The sequence below is a fragment of the Lacerta agilis genome, chromosome 8, assembly GCF_009819535.1.
Source record: "Lacerta agilis isolate rLacAgi1 chromosome 8, rLacAgi1.pri, whole genome shotgun sequence".
NCBI classification, from domain to species: domain Eukaryota; kingdom Metazoa; phylum Chordata; class Lepidosauria; order Squamata; family Lacertidae; genus Lacerta; species Lacerta agilis.
In genome coordinates, this window is record NC_046319.1 from 13998663 (window position 1) to 14025749 (window position 27087).

Consider the following 27087-nt stretch of genomic DNA (forward strand, 5'->3'; position numbering starts at 1 on the left):
CTTGGGGGATAAAGGGTGCGATATAAATTCAATAAACAGTAAATAAAATTTTATCTCGAACCTGCATCAAACATTAGCCAAGGACAAGAGAGATCTGGGTTCAAATCCCCATTTGGACTGCTCGTTTCATCTAATTTGCAGGGTTGTTTTGTGAAGATGACGTGCCAACCATGAGCTGCTTGGACGGGATAGAATATCATTTCCTCCCTTGCCTATCTGTCTAAGTTACGAAAGGAATAGAAAGCCTTGTCTTGATCTATGCTGTTTGCAAAATGATCAGAGGGGTGAGTCGGTTTGAAACTGGACGTAAAAGCCACACCGCTTTTGCGATTTTTCCTCCCCATTTAAGAAAGTGATGGGACAAGATGCTCAAGATTCAATTTCACTTTTATTCTCCACTTTTATAATGAAAAATAATCTCTCAAACACAGAACATAAACTCCCTGGAGGAATGGGAGGGGTGGGGGGGGGCAAGAAGAGGGAAAAGAACAAAACCCTTCACATCCAAACCCCCAAACTAAAGACACAAATTTCTAACCAAACTGTACAAAGTTAACCCCACCCCACAGTCATATTAATTACAAAATATACAACTTTTCCCAGTGGAGGAAAATCTAAATCAGGACTCCTACCATTTTTCTTCTCTTAAGACTCCCACCCACCAAATCCCCACCCAACCCCCAAAATTCAAGCCTCTCAGGAACACAGTGTATTTCGATAGTAAGAGTTAACTCCTGAAGGCAGTTGCTTTTACATTCGCCAGGGAACTAGTCCTCATGAGGCTCCTGCTTAAAGGATGCATTCTATATGTACAAAACTATCACCACGTGCCTGTAACCCCATCAGATAGTGTGTCAGTGGCCAATCCCCTCTCCGTCTGTTGCGAACAGTGTACATGTGTGTTTTTAAATGTTTTCTTGGACACGGAAGGCTGATAGGCAAACAACTATTATTCCCCACCCTTTGCTCCCATAAGGAAATTGGCCACTTAAACCCAGATTCTTAGTTATTTAAACACAGGTGGCTGTGCTGCATTCATGTTCAAGAAAAGAGTGAAATGGTGGTTTTTTGTTTCCAACAGACAGGGCCTATATATAGGCATCATCAAGCGGTTTCCCCACACACCATTACTTTGCGCAAGGGGAAAGGACAATAGCAAGACAAAGAAACACATCAATTGCATTAAGGCGGAAAGGAATTAAGACACAGACGTGGCCCTTTCAAGACACCTTTACCCCATTTTACTTGGGTGAGCTGTGATTTGAAGAATTTGCACCAGAGGAGTGATTGCGACTGAGTGTGTTTTAGCACCATATGCAAAGGATTCTGTCTCCCTCCTCCCTTCTTAGGCAGAGAGAGCAGAATGATCGCTCCCCACCTGGCCCACAGAGAGCCAAAGGTGGTTTGAAAGTTGGAAAGATATTTACAGTGTGGTGGGTAACCTGTGGCCTTCCCTTCAGATGTTGCTGGAATAGAGGACTACACAAAGAAATACAGCCTGCTTATAAACACCCTCCCCCCAAGGTAAGATGTAAAATCACAGGCTTAATTTCACTGCTGGTGAGCAGTCAGTCGTGGCGCAGAATTACACACCTCAAGCCTGAAATATTTTCTGTAAGTGCAACAAAAAATCCTGAGCTATTTGGCAATGGGCACATTTTCCTGGGCAGCTGCAGAAGCATTTAACTTTTGGGAATACCCCGAGGAAAGAGGAATAATTTATTGGGAGGAATTAAAATTTGAGTTTCTGTCCATGTTAACTGGCAGTGCTTGGATGCCCACCCAAAAATACAGCATGTAGAATGTAGGACTGGATGCCTGTGAAGTGAGACGTTTTGGGATTACTTTTAGGAGAGGGGTAATTTTTTGGACCTAGCACCTGTGGTAAGGTTCTCTAAAACAGATGATGAGCAGGAGGTGGTTGACGTGTGTCTAGACTCTACCACCAGACAGCAGGTGGCAACATAATACCTGATTGATATATATAAAAAATTAAAATAAAATCCCTGCACACAGATAACTAGTGTGTCAGTTCAAATTCCCCCGACTTGCTAGCTTTTGAAGTGCAGGGATTTACTTATTTGTTGCTCAGAGGTACAGTCACACAAGTCGTTCCACCTAACAGTTTGTACGCGTACAATCCAAACACAGTCCGACTGATATAGCAAGCACCAATTTCATTTTTGAGTTTTGCAGCACAAGGCAGAATTTCTTAACCTGACCCACTTCAGCTTTTGGCTAGTTAAGAAGATATATATAAGTTTTGAACGTCACAGATGCAGCGGGAGACAGACCTCTGAAGCTGCAAACAGTGGCGGGTTTCTACATCCCCCTGCCCCCCCAGTTCTGGCATTTCTAGTACACCATGTTGAGAGCAAATTTCTCAAAAATCCAACTCAGAAACACCCAGCAAACATCCTGGCTGTCGAGAGCTGGAGTGTATATCAGTGACATCAGAATGTCTTGTTACAGTAGAAGTGGTGCCTGTACGTGAGGCAAAAATGGAGTTACGATACTGGATACAGACTTTAAAAAAACAAAACCCCCACAATCCATCAATCCGCAAAACATTGCAAACAAGTACAAACAGATACGATGGCAGCACCAATAAATGAACTGCAGCTGAGTGGCAAGTGGTTAAAGAACCAGGGTGAAAAAGAATGCCACAGAGCAAATGAGTTAATGTGCTGGTCCTCCCTCTCCTTCTCTCACTAGAGAGAGAGAGAGAGAAACTGAGAGAAAGTCTTGTTAGGAATAACGAGGCCAACGAAGCACAGAAACGGCATGGAACTACCGGAGACCAAAACAGCATGTTTCCTGGTCCTTTTGCAAACAAGACGTCAGCAACGCAAATGTTTCATCATTTAACAAGGCGAGGAAGAAAGTCCCTTGGCCAGCATCTTTGAGCACATCCCGATAAACCGGTTTCTGTACCGAGAAAGGTGCAAAGTAACTGTAGAAGCCCAACACTGGCTGAAACAGCCCCACCATCGCCCAGCATGGGTCACAAAAGTTCCCTAAAAAGAGAAAGCGTTCTGCTTATAGGCGAAGTCAGTGGCGATGGATTTGGGGAGGGGTTTTTCTTGCGGTCAGCAGTTTGCGGCTGGCCGAGAGGCAGCTATGACGATGGAAGGGCTGCACAGTGGTTGGGTCTTCCTTGTCCTAGAATCGCCACCCCCACCTTCTCTCTCTCTCTCTCTTTGGAAGGAGTGTGGCGACACTTTGGGAGAGGACAAAGAGGAAGTGGCGGTGGTGGTTTGGCCATCACTCCCCAGCCACGTGGCTCAGCGCAGGTTTTGGTAGAGGTAGGCCGACGTGAAGATGGCGTTGACCGTCAGGCTCACGGCAAGGAGACCTCGGAGCGCCGAGCTGCCAAAACGGCCTGATTGGAAAAAGAAAGGAGACCGGAGAATTAGCAGCAGGAATCAACCAGTCTGCTCATAATTATCTGTGACAGGCCCTTCTTCCAGGTCCCCCCTCCACAGGAGGGTGGCAACAAAAGAGCAGGGACTTTTCGGTGGTGGCACCCTGCTTGTGGAATGTTTTCCCCAGGGAGGCTCGCCTGGTGCCATTGTTACATTAATCAGGTGCCAGGCAAAAAGGTTCCTTTCTAACCAGGTCTTTGACTTTTAATGATGGCTTTTAATTTTTTTTTGGGGGGGGGTAGGGATGTTTTAATGTAGTTAATTTAAAATAAAATAAAATATTTGTTTCTTTTTTAGGCTGGGTTTTTTGCATGCCTGTTTTTGTTTTTATCTATTATCTAGGTAATGTTTTTCAATTGCTTTCATATTTTAATTATTATTAATTACAGTATATTTATTAGACACTTTCTTGCCATGGCAAACCATGTTTTGAGCAAAAAAACCTCAACCCAAAACCTGCGCAACACTCACCCCTCCATCCTGTTAGTTCCTCCCCTTTCGTCGTGGTGTCCACCACGCAGCTCGATGAGTGCGACGAGTTCTCCCTTTTCTTGACAGTGCCGTCGCTGCAGATGCTCCCGGCTTCTGTTATGGCTCTCATATCTTAAAAAAGGAGGACAAGGCAGAGAGATAAGGGTTTGCAGAAAACGCTTATTCTGGTCACTGTGTGGGCTTTGGCCTTCCTCCCTCTCGCAGAACACTAGAAGTCAAAAGGCGTCAAATGAAGCTGGAAGATTCAGGGCAAATAAACAGAATGGACTTCTTTACATGGCACATGGTTAGACAATGGAACTCACTCCCACAGGAGGCAGAGATGGTCACCAAGCTAGATGGCTTTAAAAGGAGGATTAGGAAAATTCATGGAGGAGATGGCTCTCAAGGGCTACTGGTTGTGATGGCTATGCTCTAAACAAACAAACAAACAAGTATTATTTATATGCATTCCATCCTGTTGCCCCAGCCACTCTGGGCAGCTCCTAACAGAATATTAAAAACACAATAAAAATATTTTAAAAAACAATAAAACATCAAACATTAAAAACTTCCCTAAACAGGGCTGCCTTCAGATATCTTCTAAAAGAAAGATGTTTATTTCCTTGACATCTGATGGGAGGGCATTCCACAGGGCAGGCACCACTACCAAGAAGGCCCTCTGCCTGGTTTCTCTGTAACTTCACTTCCCGCAGTGAGGGACCGACAGAAAGCCCTCGGAGCTGGACCTCAGTGTCTGGGCTGAACGATGCTGGTGGAGATGCTCCTTAGGTATGCAGGGCTGAGGCTGTTTAGGACCTATTTTTCTACACAAGAGTGGCATGCTGGATCACACCAGATCAGAAGCATTGCTGCCTCGAAGTGTGGAGGCAGAGCCAGCGGCGGAGGAAGGCTCTTGGGCACCTGGGGCGACATGCCCAGGGGCGGGGTGGGGCGAGCCACCTATAGGGGCGGGGCACGCAGTGCCCACAAGGACAGAACGGGGTGCGCACTCATAGGGACAGGTGCACGATGGGGCCTCAGCCACCCTACAGCTGGGGGGAGGAGGCAGTGGGTAGACAGCACGGAGCTTGCGGGCGCTGAGACACGTGGCTCATGCGCGCTGCAGGCCCCACAGTGATGAGTGCCGCCTGTCATTTTGTCACCTCCCGTCAGGGTGACACCCGGGGCGGACCGCACCCCCCTCCGTACGCCCTTGGGCAGAGCACAGCCACCCTGGCTAGCATCCACTAATAGCCTTTTCCTCCATGCATTTGTCTAATCCTCTTTTAAAGCTGCCCATGGGCCAAGGCATTAGCATTTCTGAATGCCAGTGGCTGGAAACCTCTTGTGCTCAGGGCCTGCTTGTGGGATCTGGGTGGCCGCTGTGAGAACAGGATGCTGGACTTAGATGGCACCCCTCTGGCCTGATCCAGCAGGCTCTTCCTCTGCTGAAAAACGAACAGAGTTGGCTGGAACCAGCGGCATTTTGCCAATAGCTCCAGGGAGTTTTACTCTATGCCAGCTTTACCCAAGGCACTAAGGTACTGTTGTGCTCAGGCCCTGCCCGCACCTGGTTGGCCACTGTGTGGGCAGGATGCTGGACTAGGTGGGCCTTTGGCCTGATCTGGCACTGCCAGCCCCTCACGGCAGCCACTGTTGCATACTATGTGCCCGAAGGGACTGCTCAGTTTTCTAGGGACAGCCACCGGTGCCTCAACTAAGATAAACCCCAACCTTGGCACAGACGATTCAAGTCCCACCTCCCAGACGGGTACGTACCATGCAGTCCCCGCTCGCTTAGGTTCCTTTTTGGGAAGGCGGGAAGTTCCGTGGCGAAAACGTTGCTCTCTGAGTGGGCCAGGTCTTCCTGCTGCTGGGCCTCGCTGTGGGCCGAGAACAGCATCAGCCGCTGGCCCTTCAGGTTGAGCCGGGCAGGGCTGATGAGGGGCCGGCGATAACGCAGGGAGCCAGAGCTGGAAGCCACAGAGCCAGTCACGGAAGGTGCCGGAGAAGGCACAGGGGAGGAGACGCAGCTCCCCGAGAGGAGGGAAAAATATTCTGAGAGGGGAAATGGGAGTAGGAAACAAAGAGGGAGGGACAGCGTTTCAGTATATGTAGAAATCAAGAAATGGGTTTTTTGGCTGCGTATGGGCCAAACTGTTTTGAAAAAAAAAAGTTTATATATATTGAAGTCATTAAAATATATATTGACGTGGTTTACATTAAAAAGATGAAAACCATGCATGAAGCAATTAAAAGCAAATTCGAGAGCAAAGAAGTTAAAAGCAAGCAGCAATAAACCACTGTGGAAGGACAAAGCACGTTCCCTTCCCCTGAAAAGAAAGAAACCCTGGGAACTGCAGTTTGTTAAACAGCTCGGGGAATTGTAGCTCTGCAAGGAGTAAACCACAGTTCCCAGGTTTCATTAGGTGAAGCTGTGTGCTTTGGATGTAATGGTGTGTATGCAGCCTTTATTTATGGTGGTATTATTATTATTATTATTATTATTATTACTAGTAGTAGTAGTAGTAGTAGTAAATAATTATTCCCTGTGTGGCTTACAACAAAACAGTATCAAGGGTAATGTAATATATAATAAATTAGAATCAGCAACAGACATAAAGGACAGATCAAAAAGGAACTTCTTTGTTGTAACCCACCCTGGGACCCTGCTGTAATAATTTTTTAAAAGAGTTTTTAATTCTGAATTTTAAAGTTGTTGCAACCTGCGCTAGGATTTGCTAGTGAAACGTGGGTAATAAATTTAATCATAAATTATAACAATACATGATAAGCTGCTTTAAAGCGTATTAAAGTGTAATTCTGGTCACATCTACATTGCACCTTGAAAGCACATGACTTCCCCCAAAGAATCCTGGGAAGTGTAGTTTGTTAACGGTGCTAATCCTGCAAGGGGGAACTGCGGTTCCCAGGATTTTTTGGGATGGGGTGGATGGATATGGTGCTGCTAGTAATAGAAGTCTTGGCACCCTTCAGTCACGGTGCTCAGAATGTTGTTCTGTGTGTGTTATCTGAAGATGCGATTGCAAAACCGGTTTAGAACCAGTGCAGATCTGTTCCTTGGGTACTCCTGCATGGATTACTTTGTATCCAAGGTGGGGAAGAGAACCAGACAAGGTCAGAAGGGTGACAGACAGGTCACCGGTGTGAGCAAGCTATTGCGACCTGCCTAACTGGAAACGCTGATTTAATTTAGGACCACAAAGGTTTGTCTCTTGTGTGTGATTTGTTCACAAAACAGAGAATTGTATCTCTGCTCTTTCTGGACCTCCTGGCAAGTTCAAGCACCCCAGAACAATGCCTGGGCTCCTCTCACCTGATGTAGGAGACTCTTTGGAGTGAGAGGTCTGGGATGGTGGCCGGCTTCCGCTGAAGAGGTAGCCAGAATCTAAAAAAATAAAAATTTAATTAAATTACATGCAGCTACATCAATCACCAACGACGCAGGAGAATGCTGAATGAATGATAAGTGTCAAATAAAGCATTTCTGAGGGTCTGGAGGCCCAAGGCTGTCGTGAGAATTATACCCTTTGCTAAAATAATAAGGAAGCTGCTTAATAATTCAAGTTACTTCCATGGTCCACCTTGCTCAATATTGTCTACACCAATGGGCAGCAGCTCTCCAAGATTTCAGGGAAGGTTCTCTCCAGGCCCAAGTGCAGATGCCAGGGATTGAACCTGCAGCCTTTTGCATGCAAAGCAGATGCCCTTCCCACTGGCCTACACCCCTTCCCACTATAGGAAAGTAAGAGTCCTGATAGGACTGGCTCAAAAGCCCATCTAAGTCTAGGATCCCATCTCCCGCATGGTCAGAAAGCCCCAAATCAGGGTAGGAAGGCACCTGACACTTTTGTCTCCCCAGTTCCTAGTGTTGAGGTAGACTGTGCCTGAAAATGGAAGTTCAACTTAGATGACATAGCTGCTCTGCAGACCCCACCCAATGACGTTGGGGCTTTCCAGACAGGGATGAGGTGACCGTATCGATTTTCTCCAGAGAGGCCTTCTGCAGAGGGTGGTTGTGCAGTTTAAATATATATATATATATATATATACATACTGAGAGAAGATGTTGCGGCAAGCCAGGAGTAAGAAAGTTAAACAGAGCAGCCACGAAAAGGAATCCCATCAAGCCACCGGTTTCTGAAAAGTGTTGGGAGCGCCTCTTGTTCCGTATCCCTCTCGCATTTCTCCCTCGGTCCACCCCCCAACTTACTCCTAATATCTTTCTCCTAAATCCCTTTTGCTCAAAGGATCCTTCTGTTTTCCTTCTCCCACTTGCAGCCCCGAAGCTTGCCCCAAGCTGCCAGGAAAACGTCACAGAATTATAGAATGTTAAAAGTTGGAAGGGACCACGATGATCATCTGGTCCAACCCCTTGCAATGCAGGAACCACAGCTAAAGAGCATGTCGAAGGTGCCCATCCCTTTATGGATCTGCATCTGTACTGTCTTGCACCGAGCACGTCTGCAGCTGGATCAGTCCTGTGGCAACAAGGCCTCCGTAGTCAGTTATCACTTGGCCAAGTGATAACTGACTGCCAATTAGCAGCTATTAGCTAGCAGGGCAAGTTGAAGGTGCTGGTGCACAAATCCCTTATACAGCTCAGGACCAGGACACCTGAAAGATCCTCTCACTCCTTTTTATGCCTAGCCGATGACAGAACTCTGCAGGCGAGGGCGTCCTGCAGATACCACCTTATGAGGAGTCCCGTTCTGCACAAAGTAGGAAGCAGGCCTTTAGTGTGGAGGCTGCTGCCATCTGGAATCCCCTCCCCTTGAATATTAGGCAAGTGCCATCTCTTGGTGCCTATGAAAAACCTTCCCCTTCTTCCAGCAAGGTTTTTAAGGTGGAAGATCTTTCCCGGTTTGCATCTGTCTTGGAACTGCTTTTAATCATAGAATCATAGAGTTGGAAGAGACCACAAGGGCCATCCAGTCCAACCCCCTGCCAAGCAGGAAACACCATCAAAGCATTCCTGACAGATGGCTGTCAAGCCTCCGCTTAAATACCTCCAAAGAAGGAGACTCCACCACACTCCTTGGTAGCAAATTCCACTGCCGAACAGCTCTCACTGTCAGGAAGTTCTTCCTAATGTTTAGGTGGAATCTTCTTTCTTGTAGTTTGAATCCATTGCTCCGTGTCCGCTTCTCTGGAGCAGCAGAAAACAACCTTTCACCCTCCTCTATATGACATCCTTTTATATATTTGAACATGGCTATCATATCACCCCTTAACCTTCTCTTCTCCAGGCTAAACATACCCAGCTCCCTAAGCTGTTCCTCATAAGGCATTGTTTCCAGGCCTTTGACCATTTTGGTTGCCCTCCTCTGGACTCGTTCCAGCTTGTCAGTATCCTTCTTGAACTGTGATGCCCAGAACTGGACACAGTATTCCAGGTAAGGTCTGACCAGAGCGGAATACAGGGGTACTATTACTTCCCTTGATCTAGACGCTATACTCCTATTGATGCAGCCCAGAATTGCATTGGCTTTTTTAGCTGCTGCATCACACTGTTGACTCATGTCAAGTTTATGGTCTACCAAGACTCCTAGATCCTTTTCACATGTACTGCTCTCAAGCCAGGTGTCACCCATCCTGTATTTGTGCCTTTCAATTTTTTTGCCCAAGTGTAGTACTTTACATTTCTCCCTGTTCAAATTCATCTTGTTTGCTTTGGTTCCCCTCCTCTGCACACCTTCCAGCTTGTCAACATCCTTCTTAAACTGTGGCGCCCAGAACTGGACACAGTATTCCAGGTGAGGTCTGACCAGAGCAGAATATAGTGGTACTATTACTTCCCTTGATCTAGACGCTATACTCCTATTGATGCAGCCCAGAATTGCATTGGCTTTTTTAGCTGCTGCATCACACTGTTGACTCATGTCAAGTTTGTGGTCTACCAAGACTCCTAGATCCTTTTCACATGTACTGCTCTCAAGCCAGGTGTTTGTTTTGCAACGTTTTACTCATTTTTGAAGCTGTTGTTAATGATCTGCGAGGGCTGTCTTGGGCTCGACTTCCATCACTGGGAAAGTGGGTTGCAAGTGCTAAATCAAATAAAGAAATGCTTTGGCTTGTGGCTATTGCCTCGCCTCTTTTATGATCTTACCGGTTCGGGCCAGAGAAGGGATGGTGCCCAGAGAGAGGGCCCGGTTCAGCCTTCCAGGGAGAGAGGAAGAGGAAGTCCGGCGCGGTGAGCGGAACAGTGTCTGGCTGGTCAGCGGAAGCATGCTGGGAGGAGTTGGGATGAAGATGGAGGGAGAAGAAGGAGGTGACGGAAAGCCAAGATCAACGCCGTACGGAAACGGAGAGAAACCATCCCCAGAGAGGTACCTGTGGACGAGAGACCCGAAAGGGCAATTCACTTGGTAGGCTCAGCCCACTGCAAAACCATTTTCACAGAGCAGTTTAGCACACAGTTGAAATTATTGCCATTTCAGTGTATTATCAGCCCACAGAGACAGTATTCTGAAGCGCTAGGGTCATAATCCAACAAAGGTATCCTCAGCGCAGGTTCAATGAAACTGATGAAATGAAGTCAGCTATGCCTATTGACTTCATTGGGTCTACTCTTGAGTAGGGACACATTCACAGCATACTATTTAAAGCTGTATGGCACCACTTTAAACAGCCTTGGCTTCCCCCAAAAGCATAGCTGTCAACTTTCCCTTTTTTTGCGGGAAATTCCCTTATTCCAGCGCCGTTTCCTATTGCAAAAAAGGGGAAAGTTGACAGCTATGGCTGTTTCCCAATGCAAAAAAAAAAAAAATTAAGGTTGTCAGCTCTGCCCAAAAGAATCCTGGAAGCTGTAGTTTGTTTAAGGGTGCTGAGAGGTGTTAGGATATACCGCAATTCCCCGCCCAGAGTTACAGTTCCCAGAGCTCCCTGGGATTGAGTGTGAAGCTACTCTGGGGGGGGGGGGGAGTCTCACTTACCAACTTTCAGCAAACACAACAAACGGTAGCTCCCAGAATTCTTTGGGGGAAGCCAGGACTGTTTAAAGTGGTAACATGACACTTGAACACGGTATAGGTGGAACATAGCCTACAAGCCCATCAGCGACAATGGAAGTTTCAGGATACAACCCTAGTTACTGTAGTTTTTTAGAGTAATGGAAGTCAGAACAGACACTCATGCAGAGACACAACAGGGAGCCTCCTTTCTGGGTGGTGCTTTCAGCTCCTAGGACCCTTTAATCCAAGGATGGAGAGCCTGTGACGCTGGGGCTGATGTCCTTTAGATGGTTTTCACCACCACCATTAAGTCTTTTAATCGTAAAGGGTTTCAAAAAATTGTTATGACAATGCTGGGTGGTAGGTCTGATGAGAAGCTGAGATGATTAACAGCTTGCCCAAGACCACCTTGTTAATTCTAACAAGAGATTTCCTGATTCACAACTTGAGCATTTAGCAACACCAGACCACAAAGAATCATGAGAGTTGGAAGGGACCACAAGTCATCTAGTCCTACCCCCTGCAATGTAGGAATCTTTCACCCAATGAGATTAGTTTCATTTTCTTACCGACAGCTATCCTGTCATACACTTATGAAAATGGTTTCTAAAGGTATAGAAGACAATGTTCCCAATACTGGGATCAGGAAATTTCATTTAAAGAAACCAAATCAACACACTTAAGAGGGTAAAACCTATTGGGATATTTACCTGTGTTGCACCATGAATGCCCTACTCCTATGTTAAGATCAATGCCCCTGTTAAGACCTGTCCCAGCTGCACTGAATGGTTTTAGCAGCAACTAGAGATTGGGAGAAAGAGGTCTAAATGTCAACACTCTCCATGCTGCTGAAACTACCAGCAGAAAAGCTGCCTGATTCTAGTCTGAGATGACTCAAAAATCTCTATCTTGCATTCTTTTAAAAGACAGGAACATGTTGCATGTTTTTCCTAATATAGATTTATTATAGAGGCCCTGACTTCCAGAAGGCTAAATTATTAAAATACACATGCACGCACACAGAAGCTTCTACTCCTCGTTATTTTGTTTTTCAAAGCTTTTAAAGTTCTTGCCCCTACACACATACAACCCCACAGTGAACGCAAGGACACTTCCTCCTCCTCTTGCCCTGATCAAAAAGTGGTTAAATAATTGGGAGAGCAGCTACTTGCAATCCTGGGGGTGGGGTGGAGTATAATGGTTGCTCCGCAACAGGGTTGGAAGAGAAAATGATCCCTATTGATTTCAAGAGGCCAACAGCACCTGAGGCAAAGTTCTAGATTAGGGTGGAAAGGGAAAAGTTGCCATAGCAGGGTTGAAATTCAGCAAAACCACACTGAGGAGGCATTGTTGCAGGTAAGATTATTTGCCTATTAATATTTTGGGAACTGAGCCTGTGCCAACGAATCTAAGAATGTGCGCCCCCCCCCCCAAATTCTACACAGAACAGTCAACAAAAATAGAAAGAAACAATGGCTATTGCCCTGCCTCCAATGTCAGTGTGCCCCTGGATATCAGTTGCTGGGAACCACAAGTGGGAAAGAGATCCTGTTGCACTTAGGACCTGCTTTCAGGCTTCCTATTTGGGCCATTGGCCTGATCCAGCAACCCGGCTGCTCTTATGTTCTCAAAGTGCCCTGTTATTTCTATATAGGGCTCAGCAAGTGCAGCACACGCAACGGGTTCCGGGTTCAATTTCTGGCAAACGTTGCCTGGGAGAGATGCTCTGCCTGAAACCCTGGAGAGCCACTTCCAGTCTGTGAGGACAATACTGAGCTAGATGGAATCGAAATAAGGGAATTTCCTGTGTCCCTACACCTTCAGGGAAGGTCCACAGCTCAGTGGTAGAAAACTTGCTTTGCCTTCAGGAGGTACTAGGTTCAGTCTCCTGCACAAACTCCTGCCTAAAACCCTGGAGAGTAGATAGTGGCCCAGGAAGACATTACTGAGCTAGCAATGGACTGATGCTCTTAGTAGAAGGCAGTTTATTATGTTCTTATACATGTGCATGCAGTTTAAAAACAAGCTACATCATTTGCAAAGGGTTGATACAGGTAACTAAAAGCCCTCCATCACCTACCTTGTCTTTGGGGATCTCAATCATCCATCCATCCATCTATTCAAATCCCATAAGAGAACTACACCCATGTCTGCAATGTGTGCATTTCTCATGCCACAGTTCCTCCTAAAATCCTGGTGGGTCATGGCTGCTCATTGTAAGGTTCCCCCTTCCCATTAATTAAAGCTTCGTGGTTACAAGGCAAATTGGCTATGATGACAAGGCATTTTTGTTGTGATCTTCAGCTGAAAAAGGCTCCCAAATACCCACAAGACAGCCCTTGTGGCCCTCAGGCTCACAATCTAAGAGACATGGCACAAAAGGAAAAGCGACCTAGGCGTGAAGAGGAAAAAAAGGGAGCCTAGGCACTGATTTTGTCTCAGTTGTGTCAGCAGCAGCAGCTAAAAATGTGTTAAAACCTAGTCAAAAATCCCAGAGCTGAACACAGACATTGAGCAAAAGTTTTAGGATATGAAGAACTACTCTGGGAACTCAAGATTCTTGGATAGAATGTCTACTGCAAATGTTGGAAGCCAAAAACCAGGAAAAACTCCACTCTGCCATGAAGCTCACTGGGTGATCTTAGGCTCGTTGGATCCTTCCTACCTCACACAGTCGTTGGGAAGATAAAATGGAGAGGTGGGGCAGAAGAACCACCATTTATAGGGCTGAACCATGGGGATTGAAAAGCAGTTGGGGAATTTCATCGGAATGGCTTCAAAAATAAAGCCATTACCTGCTGCTACATAACAAAAGGATGTGTTCCAAAGAGCACTTAAAGTAATTTTATTTATTTTCCCCCTCCCAACCAAAAACCAAGGGTTCTTTTCGTGCATGAAAAGCATTTGACTTCACATATGTGGCTTATAGATGGGTGCACCTCTGAAAATAGACGGTGACAGTAAAGTTAACATACTGTTGAAAACTACAAGCAAATGCCCATTTACTTTGAAGTAAGTCACGCTGAATTCAACAGGATTTGCTTACCAGAAAACCTAAACAGAACTGGGTTGCCTCTGTTTGTGCTTACTTGACATCAGCTCCAGTGCGGATGGCAGCTCGATCTTATCAAGACTTTAAAAAGACAGGTGAGAGCTGCCTCCCATATATTTTTAACAAATGCACTTTTAAATGCTGAAAAATGCTCTCCTTTTCCCCCCTCCCAACTCGCCAACTTGCAAGATTCTTATGACCTGCTTTGCATTCCAATTCCGGCATCATGGATAGGCCAGTCAGCAGGGCTCATCTGCATGCCTCGCGGCCATTGGCTAAGAAGATCCTGGCAGGGAGGGCAGGGGGGCGCCATTCAAAGCTTTCCAAACACAGAAAGCAGCCTAGACTGTCTCCTGCTGCTGGATGCGGAACAGAAACTTTTACTGTATGGCAATAATAGAGGTGGATTCCCCCCACCCCTTTCAGAACGAATGCAGAAGAAACCTTATAAAACTTGAGGCATAGAGAACCATGGTTGTAGAAGCCATCGCCTGTTGGGATTTCACAGGAGAGAATTTGTATCTTGGAGGCTGGGAAAAAGTAAATTAAGTGTGCAAGAGATTTTCTCTATCTCTGGCCTTGAAAGAACTGCAAAAAACACCCCAAGATTCTCAGATTCTGTGAGTCCCATATATATATATATTTTCAAAGAAGGCGAAAGTGAAGTGTTTGTTAATGCCAGCCATGGATATTGGGATGTGGGAGGATGCTTTAGTTGGGATTCCAGCATTGTAGGGGGTCGGACTACATGACCCTTGGGGTTCCTTCCAACTCTTCAATTCTATGATTCGGTTGGAAGGATCATGGCCCTTCTCATCCTTTGCCAGACCTAGGTTTTGCAATGAGAGCTCCTCTTTCTGTGTCTGATCCATGAGGCGCTGCAGAACAGCCTCTGCAATCCAGGGGCCCTCAAGATGTTAAGGTACTACAGCTCCCATCAGCAACAGGTGGCTGATGGGAGTTGTAGTCCAAAACATCCAGAAGGCACCAGGTAGGTAAAGGATTGCAGCAGAACCACAGTCCACCTTGTTTAACATGCTGTGTGCAGGATGCTTTGAAGGGCAGAGAAGACAGTATACAAACATTTTGAAAGATGCAAGCATTGCCCTGAGTCAGCTCTTCCACCAGCCAGGAATCTGTAACAGCAGCTAAGCTTGGGAGCGGTGATTGAGAAGGCAGAATACCACAAGAAGGGCAAGGTGGGTGGAATAAGAGGCAAGGACTAGCCAAAGCACATGTTGCAGTGACCCACAGAAGGCCGTGGGCTCAGCGACAGAGCTACAGACATTTGGTTGAAGCAGGTCTCAGATTCATTGCTAGGTAAATGGATCTCTCGGGGGAATCTTGAGCTTTTGGGCCTGGGAGGTTGTTTCTGGATACAACAGTTTGTTCTTTTAAAGGGTGGAATATCTAGTACCAAGAAAAGACTTTTAACAAAACCTAAGTTTTAAGGAGCAAACTGAAGTATACCACTAAAAAGGGGGGGAAATAAGCCAAATCACCTGTAATGCAGATGCTAATTCTTGTCTGAAGGATGGAGCTGGGTAGCTCAGTTGGTTAGAGCGTGGTGGTGATAATGCCAAGGTTGCAGTTTTGATCCCCGTATGGGACAACTGCATATTCCTGCACTGCAGGGGTTGGACAAGATAATCCTCAGGGTCCCTTAAAACTTCGCAATTCTACAGCTCCATGAATATACAAAAAGAGAGGTGGTCTTGGACAGCCTCTGAGGGGGTTGAGGGATCCCTCAGGCTTCTTGGTCAAAAAGATTCCTTTCAAATCCCAGGAGCTTTCACTTTAGAACAAGTTGGGGAGACATTCAAACCCGAGATCAGCTAGAATGAGCAGAAATGGAAAGAGACAAATCTTTGGCTGAGGCTGGGCTTCGCTGGCATTAAGTCCTCTATCCTAGGACAGCTGGGGCAAATCCAAGAGACTGATGTTTTGTGGAAGTGGGAGTCGTACCCCTTCCAAACTCCCTTCAGCTCAGTCATGTGACCTAGCAACACAGAAGTTGCACCAGGAAAAAAAAAGGTGGAAGAAGTAAAACTTTATTTTAAAAGCTTCCCTCCACCCTTCTGCCAGGCTTGGGATAGCTTGGCTGCCAGTAGCTCCACTCCTGAACGGAGTTTGGAAAAGGCATAAAATAGACCAGCATAATTTACCTTGACGCAGATTACGCTGGCTTCCTATTGTTTGGCTTGCTCTCTGTTACTAGTCCTCATGGTGCATTGGGGGCCGGGTTTCAAAATTTATTGATTTTGTACTACAATTTCCCCTGTTGGCGATTAGAACAAATTGCCCCACCTGCAGTACTGGCAGCCAAGAAAAATGGGAAAGAACCCCTTTAAAGCATGCTTGAACTCAGCAACGCAAAACTGCTAAGGAGTGGGAGCAGTGAAAGTAAGTCACAAACAAAAAAAAGAAGGATGTGGAGTCAAAAGCGCTTTTTGAAAAGGTGTGCGGCTAAGGAGCCCTTTATTTTTCAAAACTTGGCAGTTCAAGTAGTGTTTACAACAATGATGTGTGTTACTAAACAATGAGGCACAGTTATGCTACATAAAATATGAGATTGTTAAAAAGCTTAATAATAATAATAATAATAATAATAATTAGACACATCAAGTTGATCATGGGACAGTGTACAATGCTGAGGTATATGCTATGTGCTCACAAATCTTCTGGGTTTGCAGAGGAAGGGGAGAAAAGGAGAGCTAAACTCACACCGAAGGGGACACATGCACCTTGAGGCACAAATCAGTGTGGGGCAGCAGAATTGCACCTTTTTCGCCCAAAGGTAATCCGGACCAAATTGAGAAAGGGGAAGGAAGTAGAGAAAGACCATCCCCCAGCACCTGAACGAGGTGTGGAAACTTTGGATGAATAGAAGTATTGTGAGTTTATCTTCCCATTCCAAATCATGCAAAAAATGTCTCTGGATCACAGGTGACGCAGGAACACTCCAATACCACTCACCCGGAGTCTTCATTAACTCACTGGTGTAACACGGTGAATATCCATTTTACATTTTCTCATGTGCAAGCCTGCTCACTCTTCCCTTTGTGCAAGCCACGATTTGATCAGTCAAGGTGTGCAGAACCTTTGGTCCTCCAGATATTGTTGGGACTACAGATGTAGTTAGGAACTACAACTCCCATTCTTCCAGGCTACTGACCATACTTGCTGGTCCAGCTGATGGGGAGTTGGGAGTTCAGCTACATCTGGAGGGCTTAAGGGGAAAACCCCACACCTGACCTTTGCCCATAGTTATCTGGGCAAGATAACTATGTACCTTTGAAGCAAGCCAAGCTGTGAAAAACAACTTCAAGTCATGGCTTAAAATATCCTTGGTTTGTGTTGAAGTGGGTAACCACGGTTTCCTGGTTTGAAAGGAAAAAGAAAACCAGGAAACTGTGGCTAGTAAGAGGCTTCAACTGTGGTTTTGCAGCAAAAGAGAGGAGTGAAGAGGAAGAGAGCCTGGTCAAAAAGCTTTGGCATATCTTGACTTAATAGGCCGAGATACGGATTGTTTGAATGTTGCCACCTTCTTGGCCAGGGCCACCATGTAGCAGGTTCCCATGCCCTTCCCAGCAGCCACCAGGAAATCAGAACCTTCCAGTGCGATGGCTCAGATCCACTTGGCGAGTATAACTGAAGGAAGCATGTTTTTTCAGCTGTTTTCCTGCAACATCCACAATGTATTAAAGGGCAACTTTTAATGCATGCATGCACACACATGTGTGCACACACGTTTTAGGGATGGGGAACCTGTGGCTCTCTTGATGTTCTTGGACTCCGACTCCCATCAGCCCCAGCAAGCACGGCCAATGGTTGAAAGTGATGGGAGCTGAAGTCCAACGACACCTGGTAGGTCTACAGCTTTCCCATAACCTCTTTTAGGTTCAATTACCACATTGCAACAGAGGTTCATGGATGCATTCTCTTTTTAAAAAAGAGAATCTGATCACAGCAGTGAGGGGCTCCAATCCAGAATCATGTGGCACAGGAGGAGGAGAGTATTAATTTTTCCTCCTTGTGCTGTTCTCCTGCTCCCCCTCCCCAGCTGCTGCTCACCCTGGTAACAAAGGCACATTTATGTCTTTGCTACTGCAGAATGTTTTTCTTTGGTGTGGGGTAAGGCTAAGGGAGAGATAAATAGCTCCCTCACTCTATGCCACAGTCCCAGGTCCATATCAGAACCCCACTTGCCTACCGGAAAGGAATTTCGAAAGAAACTGGGATGCTTTCACACATATCCACCACAAGGTATCATTTGGTATTGCTTTGATAGTGTTCCTAGTGATAGGGTTGGCAGTCCCCCAAACAGGCCGAGCCATTTTTCTGAATGGATATGCTCCTGTAAATATATACTCAAAATACAAGGGTGACAGGTGCCTTCTGTCACTCAACCTGCACTGGGGAGTCAGGCAGGAAGGAGCTGGAGTGATGTTGCTGTCCTACGTGAGGCAATGACACCTAATTTGCATAAGGACCCAGTGGAGCAAATGGGAGAGGCAACCCATTCAAGGATCCCCTCCTCTCTTCAGGCAAAGTGATAGAATTGTAGAGTTGGGAGGAATCCCCAAGGGTCATCTAGTCCAACCCCCCGCAATGCAGATGTCACAGATACATTAAACAGGGCTGATTTACAAGAGTATGAAACACGCTAGAAGGCTTGAGCCAGCCCATAACTCACATTTCCATTGAAGTTTAGATCATGCTAGAACTCCCCTGCTGAGGTTACTCAGAAGGCTGCAACACATGTTCAGCAGCAAGAACACATTAAGACCACACAGAGCATGTGGCTAACATGCCCTTTTCAGCCTTAGTGATGGATTGCAGGGTGCTCTTTATAGGAACAGTTTGGGCACTGTGCCAGTCATGGGCTAAGGAGCTTTATGATGGTTTAGCGGGACTCTGAATGGACACTTTGCAATGTCTCGGTAGCCCAGAATTGCAAACCATGTTTTACGATAGCTCAGTGGTAGAGAATCTGCTTTGCGTGCAGAAGGTCCCGTGTTCAATCCCTGGCATTCCCAGGCAGGGCTGGGAAGGTTCTCTGCCTGAAACCCTGGAGAGCTGCTGCCAGTCAGTGTAGACAAAACCAAGCAAGATGGATCAAGGGTCTGACTCTGTATAAGGCAGCTTCCTTTGCAATGACTGAAAGAAAAATGCACGCACCGGGGTCCCCATTCCATCATAGAACCTAGCAAATTTCATAGAAGACAGATTGATATTCACACATATACACTTTTCAGAACTAGACACTGTTCCTTCAAAGGCAGGTTTTATGAAGCATTATTCTTTTCAGGGGGAACAAGGCAATAACGGCTACACTTTTCCTTACTGTAATTAGTACGCACAGAAGGAAAAACTGTTTATATGACACACACACCATTCCCTTATAACCTACCTCCTATTTTTGTGACTATAAAAAAGAAGAGCTTTTTAAAAAGAAGGAAGCTATTTGCCTCTGTTAAATACACTTTTAATATAATAATATTAGAGAATAAATAATCACGTTGGCTAATGAGGCTAAATTCAATCGCCAGCCTTCATGCAATGGCAAAAGAAATAAAAAAAAATGTTTCGTGTTTGCAAAAGCAGGCTATTAAAAAATATACAACAACCAAAGTTAAAGCAGTTTTTAAAAAGCAAAAAGCAAAGTGAAGCACCATCAGTCCATTGACACACACACACACACACACACACACACACTGCTGGAAAGAAGGGATAGAAAGAGGGTAGAGATAGAGGATAACGTGTTTAGGGTAAAGTATAATAGCAGCCCCCACCCCAACCACACACATGAAAAAAGGGGAATATGCAAAGATTTAATGAATAGCAATAAAGAATAAAATGCATCATGCTAGGGATAATAGCTTGTGCCCAGGCTACCTGAAAGATCCTATTTCCCTATACAAAACTGCCCAGTGCTAAGATACTCAGGTGAGTGCCTTCTCTCAGACCCATCAGCATAAGCACGAGAGAGAGAGAGAGAGAGAGAGAGAGAGAGAGAGAGCGCCACTTTTCTGTGGCTGCTTCCACAATGCAGAATTCCCTCCCAAGAGAGATTAGCCTGGCTCCCTCTTTGTTATCCTTCTGCTGGCAGGCTAAGACCTTCCTGTTCAAACAGGCCTTTGGAAGTTAAGTGCAGAGGATGCTGACCTCTGTGCTGCTGTCAGGGCAAACTAGATTTTAGTGCATGGTTCTAAAAGTGTTCTGATGTATTTTGATTATTGTTTTTCAATAGTGGAAGACAAGCTTCCCTCTAGGATGGCCACTCCAGCCTATTACCCCCTTCTTCCCTTGCAACACGAAGCCATGGAGAATGGTGTTAGGTCTCATGCAATCACAGCACAGCTGGCGTGACGAAGCCCTAACAGTCTCCTGCCTCAATGAATGGTGTGCGCATATCGCAGAATATTTTCTATAATCCCCTGCAGCCAGCCACAGACAAATGAGATTGCTCAGAAGACATATTTCAGATTTGGAACAAGTCTGGAAATCTCTGCCTTAAGCGTGTTCTGTGGCAGGTAAACAACACGCCTGAGTTCTGTGGCAGATAAAAAGGGGAAAGGTGTGTGAGTGTTCCTTCAAGGGAGAAAGCTAAAATATTATAAATAGAAAGACTATGAAATGTGTGCAGAGCCTTCCCACTCAAGCTGTGAACCAATATGGTAATAAACAATCATGAATAGGACATTAAAGGTCATCAGTCTATCGAGGGCGTGGGGAAAGGCAATAGCCGGTCCACAATTAAAAATAAGAACCCTGGAAGGTTTTCGGAAGAAGCAGTGCAGCAACTTCATACAGAGTTGCAATGGGCACCTTCCTAGCTTTCAGCATAGGCCAATGATGTGCCTCTTCACCCCGGCCTCTGACATTAGATACTATTTAGATGAAATATAGCAATTAAAGCATGGGTAGGTAAATTAAGGCCCATTCTTTCCCCCCCTTCAAAATATAGTGCGGCCCCCCACAAGGTCTGAGGGACAGTGGACCAGCCCCTTGCTGATAAAGTTTTCTGACGCCTGAATTAAAGCATCAATTCAATTCAAGTTTGTCCTGGTGGGATGTAGCTAGTCACTAAAACTACACATCTATTATAGTGACAGAAAAACCCAGAAACCTTACATTCTAATAGCCAATGAAGGCCTTCTGAGCATTCTATCCTCAAAGCTCTGTAGCCACCACCTTTGGAAATAGCATCACTTATCAGAGCAACTGATGGGAAGGAGGAAGCTGAAATAGCCTGCTGTGAGAATTTAAAACTTGTTCTGTAAGTTGCTGCAACAAATATATATTTAGGGTCCACGCTATCTTTCCAACTGTAAATTATTTCAACCAATTTCAATCTTGGTTTGTTTGTTTTTAACTGTTTTAACAAATAACAATGATAATAAACAGCTCCAGGGATCCTTCTTTGTTGCCTTACAGAATTAGGAACATCACTACTTTAGCAGGAAAAGCTGCCAAGAGACAACTCAAGAGGGTCACAGGTGTGCTCCATGATGTAGCTTTGCTAAAGGCAAACAGCAGAGGGCTGATCAAGCCCTTGGATTGGGTGGGTGCCACAGGGACTCTGCCCCTGGGTGTTTGTGTGTGCTGTAAAGTATATGTGTGCTGTATAGTTTTTTAAAAGCAAGGTTATATTTAAAAATGCCAGTGCAGAACTGTCACTGCTCCAGGTGCCACATAATACCTGTTCTGTATTTGCAAGAAACTCTAGCGGCACCCACTTTGGAACTCCCTGCCTATTGACACCAAACAGATGCCTTCACTGCAGTCTTTTCAGCACTTGTTAAACATGTTTCTATTTAGAGAAGCCTACCCATACATGCAGATTGCTGGCAGATGTTTAATCTGTTTTTAGCTTATCACTGATTATTTCGTAGGAGGTTTTAAATAGTTTTAACTCTTTTACCTTTTTGTAAACTGTTTTGAGCCTTTTTATTTGTATTTTTTTACAATCAAGCAGTGTGTAAATGTTATGAAATAAAAATATATATTCAAAAAAGAATGATGTACAACTCCATACCAGCAAATAAGGCAAATATATGTTCAATAAAGAGACGCAGGGGGAGAGCTGAGACTGATAGGACTTCCAGTGAATGGAAGAGACTCAGCGAGGCACCCTATTGTTTGAGCACTGAATTCTTGGCAGACATCATTGTAGACGGGAATGAGAAGCAGAAAGGAAGGGTTCTTGGCTCATTTCGGCTGGCTCAGCATACAGGAAGTTGCCAACATCACTGCGGCCTTTCCCCTTTTAAAAATCAGCATCAGAGTGTGGCTGATATCACTATCTTTGACGGAACGACAAGCATCCTGATCCACTTTGGATCCCAGGATGGCAGGAACTAAGGCTTGGGGGTGGGACTTTTCGGGGGGGGAGGACTGGGGGGGGAGGCTAAATTGGCCATGCAAGGTTAGCACAACACAACTAGATCTGAAATCAAAAGAGGGTGTTTTTTTGCTGTTGCTAATTAAGTTATATACGCCCCATTAGCTCAGAAATTAAAAAGACACAAGCAGCAACAAGCTGTTAACAGAAGATAAACAATTGAGAATAAGGAAAGCGGTGGGAAGTCCAGTTTAGAGACACTTCAAGTCCACTCCACTATTTATGTAGTATTGTTATAAAAATGTACATCAGTATAAAAATTAGAAACTCCAAAACAAACAAACACACACACACACACACACACACACACACACACACAAAATGCAAGCAGACCTAACCCCTTAAATCATGCCTACACTATACATTTAAACTAGTTTCAATCAAATTGGAACCATCACAGCTCCCAACCAAACAAGGAATCCTGGGAAATACGGTTCGGTTCTAAAAGGTTGCCAACTACTGATTCTCGACACTCACAAAAATTTTAAAAAGAAAATGCACGTGCACACAAAATTCTTGGGAGTATTGAGGGAAGACGCAACAGCGAAACCCATTTCAAACTGGTTTAGAGTCTGCAGCATTGACGGCAAGTTGAGATAACACACGGGGATTCTCACTGTGAGTAACTGGTGGTACACACACCACAAAAAACGGGAAAAAAGAGAGAGAGCCTTCCCACCTCCAAATGAAAACAAAAACCAAGATGGATGATGTGTTATGGGGCAATTCACATGGAGCGGAGCAATTCACGGAGTGTGATTTGTTTTGGAAGCGTCTGGGGTTTAGATGGAGGAGGATGAAGGAGTACTGGAGCAACTGGGAGAGGTCTGCAATTGTGCTACAGCCAGCTGGGAGAAGGAAGATGCTTCACAGTTTCTTAAAGGTATAAGAAGAAAGGAGGGAAGAAAGTGTGTGGGGGAGGGAAGCAACCTAAAACAAAATTAAAAGGGGGCAGGGAGGAAGAGAGAGAAAAGAGAAGCGCCAGCGGCAGTGAATTTGAAGGCTTGGATTTTTCAGGGTATTTGTCCCACCCCCGACAGTCACTGTTCTGGCTCTGACCTTCGGGGCCGGGGTCTCCGCTGGCCCGTTGGTTTCCGGGTGGCCACAGCAGCCGCAAAGCCCACCAGGCAGCACAGCGAGGTGGTGCCGAACTTGGCTGTGTCGAGCCAGCTGGGGGTGTCTGCCTGCAGGTAGCGCTCCGCCAAGTGGAAGCCCATCACCAGGAGCCACAGGACGGAGGCGAAGGCGTCGATCCGGCGAAGCCTGAAACATTGGGGGGGGGGGGGAGAGTTAAAAACCAGCCTCCGTTGGCTACACCGTGCAGTAAGAACCAATGTTGGAAGGAGGGGGAAGAGACCATTCAGGCCTGCTCCATAGCAACTTGGAGCAGGACCTTCTGGGTGGCTGCCCCAAACTGTGGAACAGCACCTCTGTCGAGATACAGCAGGCACCCCCTTATCTGCACTTCTCAGAAACAATAACACTTCTGTTTCAACAAGCTTTTCCAGCCGCATGCAGCGTTCAAAATTAGTCAAGAGCCAAGCACATTTTGCACCTGGCTTTCGACCACTTGAAGATGACTAGGTGTCAGGATGGCGCCTGAAATCACTATCTGGAGGTGCGTATCTGGGGATCACTAGATCTGGACTGTTTTCACACATTAATGCCCCATCCTGTAGAATTCTATCAGTTATATCTTATCTGTACAATCAGAATGAATTTCTGGAACCAAAATGATTTTTCTGTGCAGCCTGAGCAGGAGCAGTCACCATTAAGAAAAAGAGGTTGGAACAGGCCAATATATATGTGGGCTGTCCTTGAGTTCTCAAAGCTCTTAATCTAGCTCAAGGTTGCCATCTGAACTAGCCAGGTATTTAACTGAGAATCAATCACGGTCAGTTCACTGTTTGAAAAATAAGACTTCAGAGCCATCTTGCCCCAAAATGGAAACTAGACATTCCGTTTTGGCAACTGTAACCATGGTTTAAGGAGCTATTTGGCACCTAGCTTATATATCTGAGTTTTGTACTCAAGCTGTTTTTTTTTTTTTTAGCTGTTCCTTTAGCTGTTTTTGGGTTTAAGTAAACTTGAAACATATGTAAAAGGCAACATGTAAATTAATACATCATATAATACACACATATATTGACCAGAAACACTCACAGGAAGGTGCTGGGTCGTATCCAACACTAGTCCTACTTAAAGACCCACTGAAATCAACGGCTGTGGCTAAGGTCCATGCATTTCAATGGGTCCACTCTGAGTAGGTATAGTGTTGGCCACAGACTCCACCATCCTATTAGAAGTGGGATGGGGAACTTGTGCCCTTTAGATGTTGCTGGTCTCCCAATTCCCACAGTGGGGAAAGGATGGGTGAAAGGTTCCTTTAACCAGCAGCCCCCTTTCTTTCGCTTTCTAAATCCCCCGTGTTTGATTTACAGATGGGTTTCTTCTTTTGAACGTAATTAACATGCCAACTAACTCTGCAAAAGTCAGTTTTGACTGCAGCTGCAAAGACACACAGCCAGGTAGAAAATCTAGTAAAAAAGGACTGCACAAGCTGCAATGCAGAGAAGAAAATAAACCTGTTTTCATTTTAAAAAGTTAACAAGGAACTTCAAGTATGTGACTGTCTTACTCCAGCAAGGATTTTAAAAGGTGAGCATTTTATGGTTTTAGGGTGATTTTGTTATTGTTGCTTTCTTTACTGTATGGCTTCTACATACAATGCCTAGAAACGTTATTTATTTATTTCATAAAGTTTACACACACCGCTTACAAAACCGTCAAAGTGGTTTACTAAAAGAATAAAGCAATAAAATCATCAGTAAAGACAACAATTCAAAAGATAAAAACCAGCAATAAACTTATAATTAAATAGTACATAAATGCCATGAATAAAATAATTTAAAACCCACCCCAAAATCCCCCATACCTAATCCGTCCTGCCAGCAGCATGGCTAAGGAGCAGGTCAGAAGCCCAAGGACGACCACTGCAATCTGGTGGTTCTTCCCGTAAGACCAAGCCACTCTCAGAGTCTCCACAACTTCCTCTGGCAACAGCCGGATCACTTCCTGCCAGCTAAGGACTTCTAGGAGAGTGCCATTGCCCGGTGGTGGGACTGTTGGTGGCAATGAGCCAGTGTCGTTCCTCACTGGCCCAGGGCTTGCCGGAGCAGGAGGAGTTGCATGCTCAGGGGAGAACGGGTTGCCCGACCCATACAAGGCCATCGTGACGAGAACAACACAGCTGAGGAAGGCCAGGAACCGGAGAGCAATCACTTGGGCTGGCGTGGTTGTGGCTGTGGTGGTGGACGAAGCCGCAGCATAAAAACTCTGCAGGGGAAGAGAAGAACCTTCAGAATCACAAGATTGCAGCGCAGGCTGTGTGAGTCGTCTTTATACCTACATGGAAAGGAACACAACTATGCGGGATCAAGCTGGTTCTCATGGCAACTTCTGAGCCAACAGGCAAGAAATGCTTGCATTCTAGGTAGGCTTCTAAACCACTGGAAAGGTTACGTGACCCAAGTCGCATGTAACGCTAGCTGTGACCCAGGTCCCATGTAACACTAAACTGTGGCATAGCATAGGAAACAGGTCACATAGGACACTAAACTGTGATGTAGCGTAATGGTTGGCAACTTGCAGCCTCACACCTAATTTCATGCAGTCCATGGTCCAATTTTCACATGGGTGGCAAAATAAGCGCAAGAGAAAATTCAGTGGCAGAAAAATGGGGAGAAGAGAAGGCTTGGTGTAAAGAAACAGAGAATGAGAAAAGCATGCCAGATCGGAAAGCCTTACTTAAGAGAAAATATGACAATTTAAAAATAAATGCATGATTCAGATTCCACCATCGCTGTGTTTCCATCCTCTTCTGGGTTCAGCACTTGTTGCTCCCACAGCCCATCCAAACATGATGCCCTGCCCAACGAATAGCTGTCACTTCCTGCCCAAGTGCTATGCCCCGCCCACCCCCAATCAACAGCTGTTCCTTCTCCCTCACCTGCATGTAGGTCTTGTCTGTCTTCCGGTGGCTGAAGTGGTGCCGAAGCAGCAGGGCGCGGAGCTGCCGGTTCTGGTGCTTGATGTAGTACTCCACTGCAGCCTGGCAAGGGCGGCAGAGCTTGTAGGTCTGCTCCAGGTGATGCTTGTACACCTCAATCTCCTCGTCGTACTTGCCCTGCCCGGAAGAAGGAGCAGAGGCTTAGCTGGGAGAGGAGATGCTCTGCATGCGGAGACACTTCCGGCTTCAATCCCCACCAGAAAAAGAGCACCCAACAACACATACTCCCGTTTCATGAGTATCTCTGCTACCTCATTGTTAGAGACGAAGCAGAAGAGAGGAACGTAGGTACCAGGCAGAAAATATCCTCACCAGTGCTATTTTTCTAGAACAAGAGGTGCCAGAACTCACCATGAACGCATCCCTTGTTCTCTTATAATGGCAATGGCGCCCACCTGGGAGGTGCTGGAAATGAGTTCTGCTGAGTTCCGACTGGGGGGAAAAAGCCTTGATCCTCACCCTCTCAGGCTTTTTAAACTCCTAGCCCAGTGGTGCTCAAAAGGTGTGGCACACCACAATGGTGTGGGCAGGGAGATTCAAAGACACTCAAGGAAACATTTAAACATTTCAGTGTAGTGAAGTATGGTATAGTATAAAAATATTATTTTCTTGCAGAAAAGGGATAGCTATCTTTTCAAATAGAAAGCAAGAGTATCAAGTGAAACTGAGGACATTCCTAGTTGTGA

At 45.6% G+C, this 27087-nt stretch overlaps 1 protein-coding gene across 3 annotated transcripts in view; it reads right to left on the reverse strand.

Annotated features, from left to right (window-relative positions):
- Positions 1-369: 369 nt before the first annotated feature.
- The window catches only part of TMEM201 (transmembrane protein 201), a 42917-nt gene continuing 16199 nt past the window's right edge, over positions 370-27087 (reverse strand). For all 3 annotated transcript variants that reach the window (XM_033156241.1, XM_033156243.1, XM_033156242.1), the window contains 8 exons: positions 26342-26518; positions 25268-25668; positions 23392-23595; positions 10030-10253; positions 7237-7308; positions 5679-5957; positions 3897-4028; positions 370-3382 (listed from right to left, as the gene is read on the reverse strand). In XM_033156241.1, the coding sequence (XP_033012132.1) occupies positions 3285-3382; positions 3897-4028; positions 5679-5957; positions 7237-7308; positions 10030-10253; positions 23392-23595; positions 25268-25668; positions 26342-26518 (1587 nt within the window). In that variant the 3' untranslated portion in view covers positions 370-3284. The remainder of the gene's footprint in view (positions 3383-3896; positions 4029-5678; positions 5958-7236; positions 7309-10029; positions 10254-23391; positions 23596-25267; positions 25669-26341; positions 26519-27087) is intronic.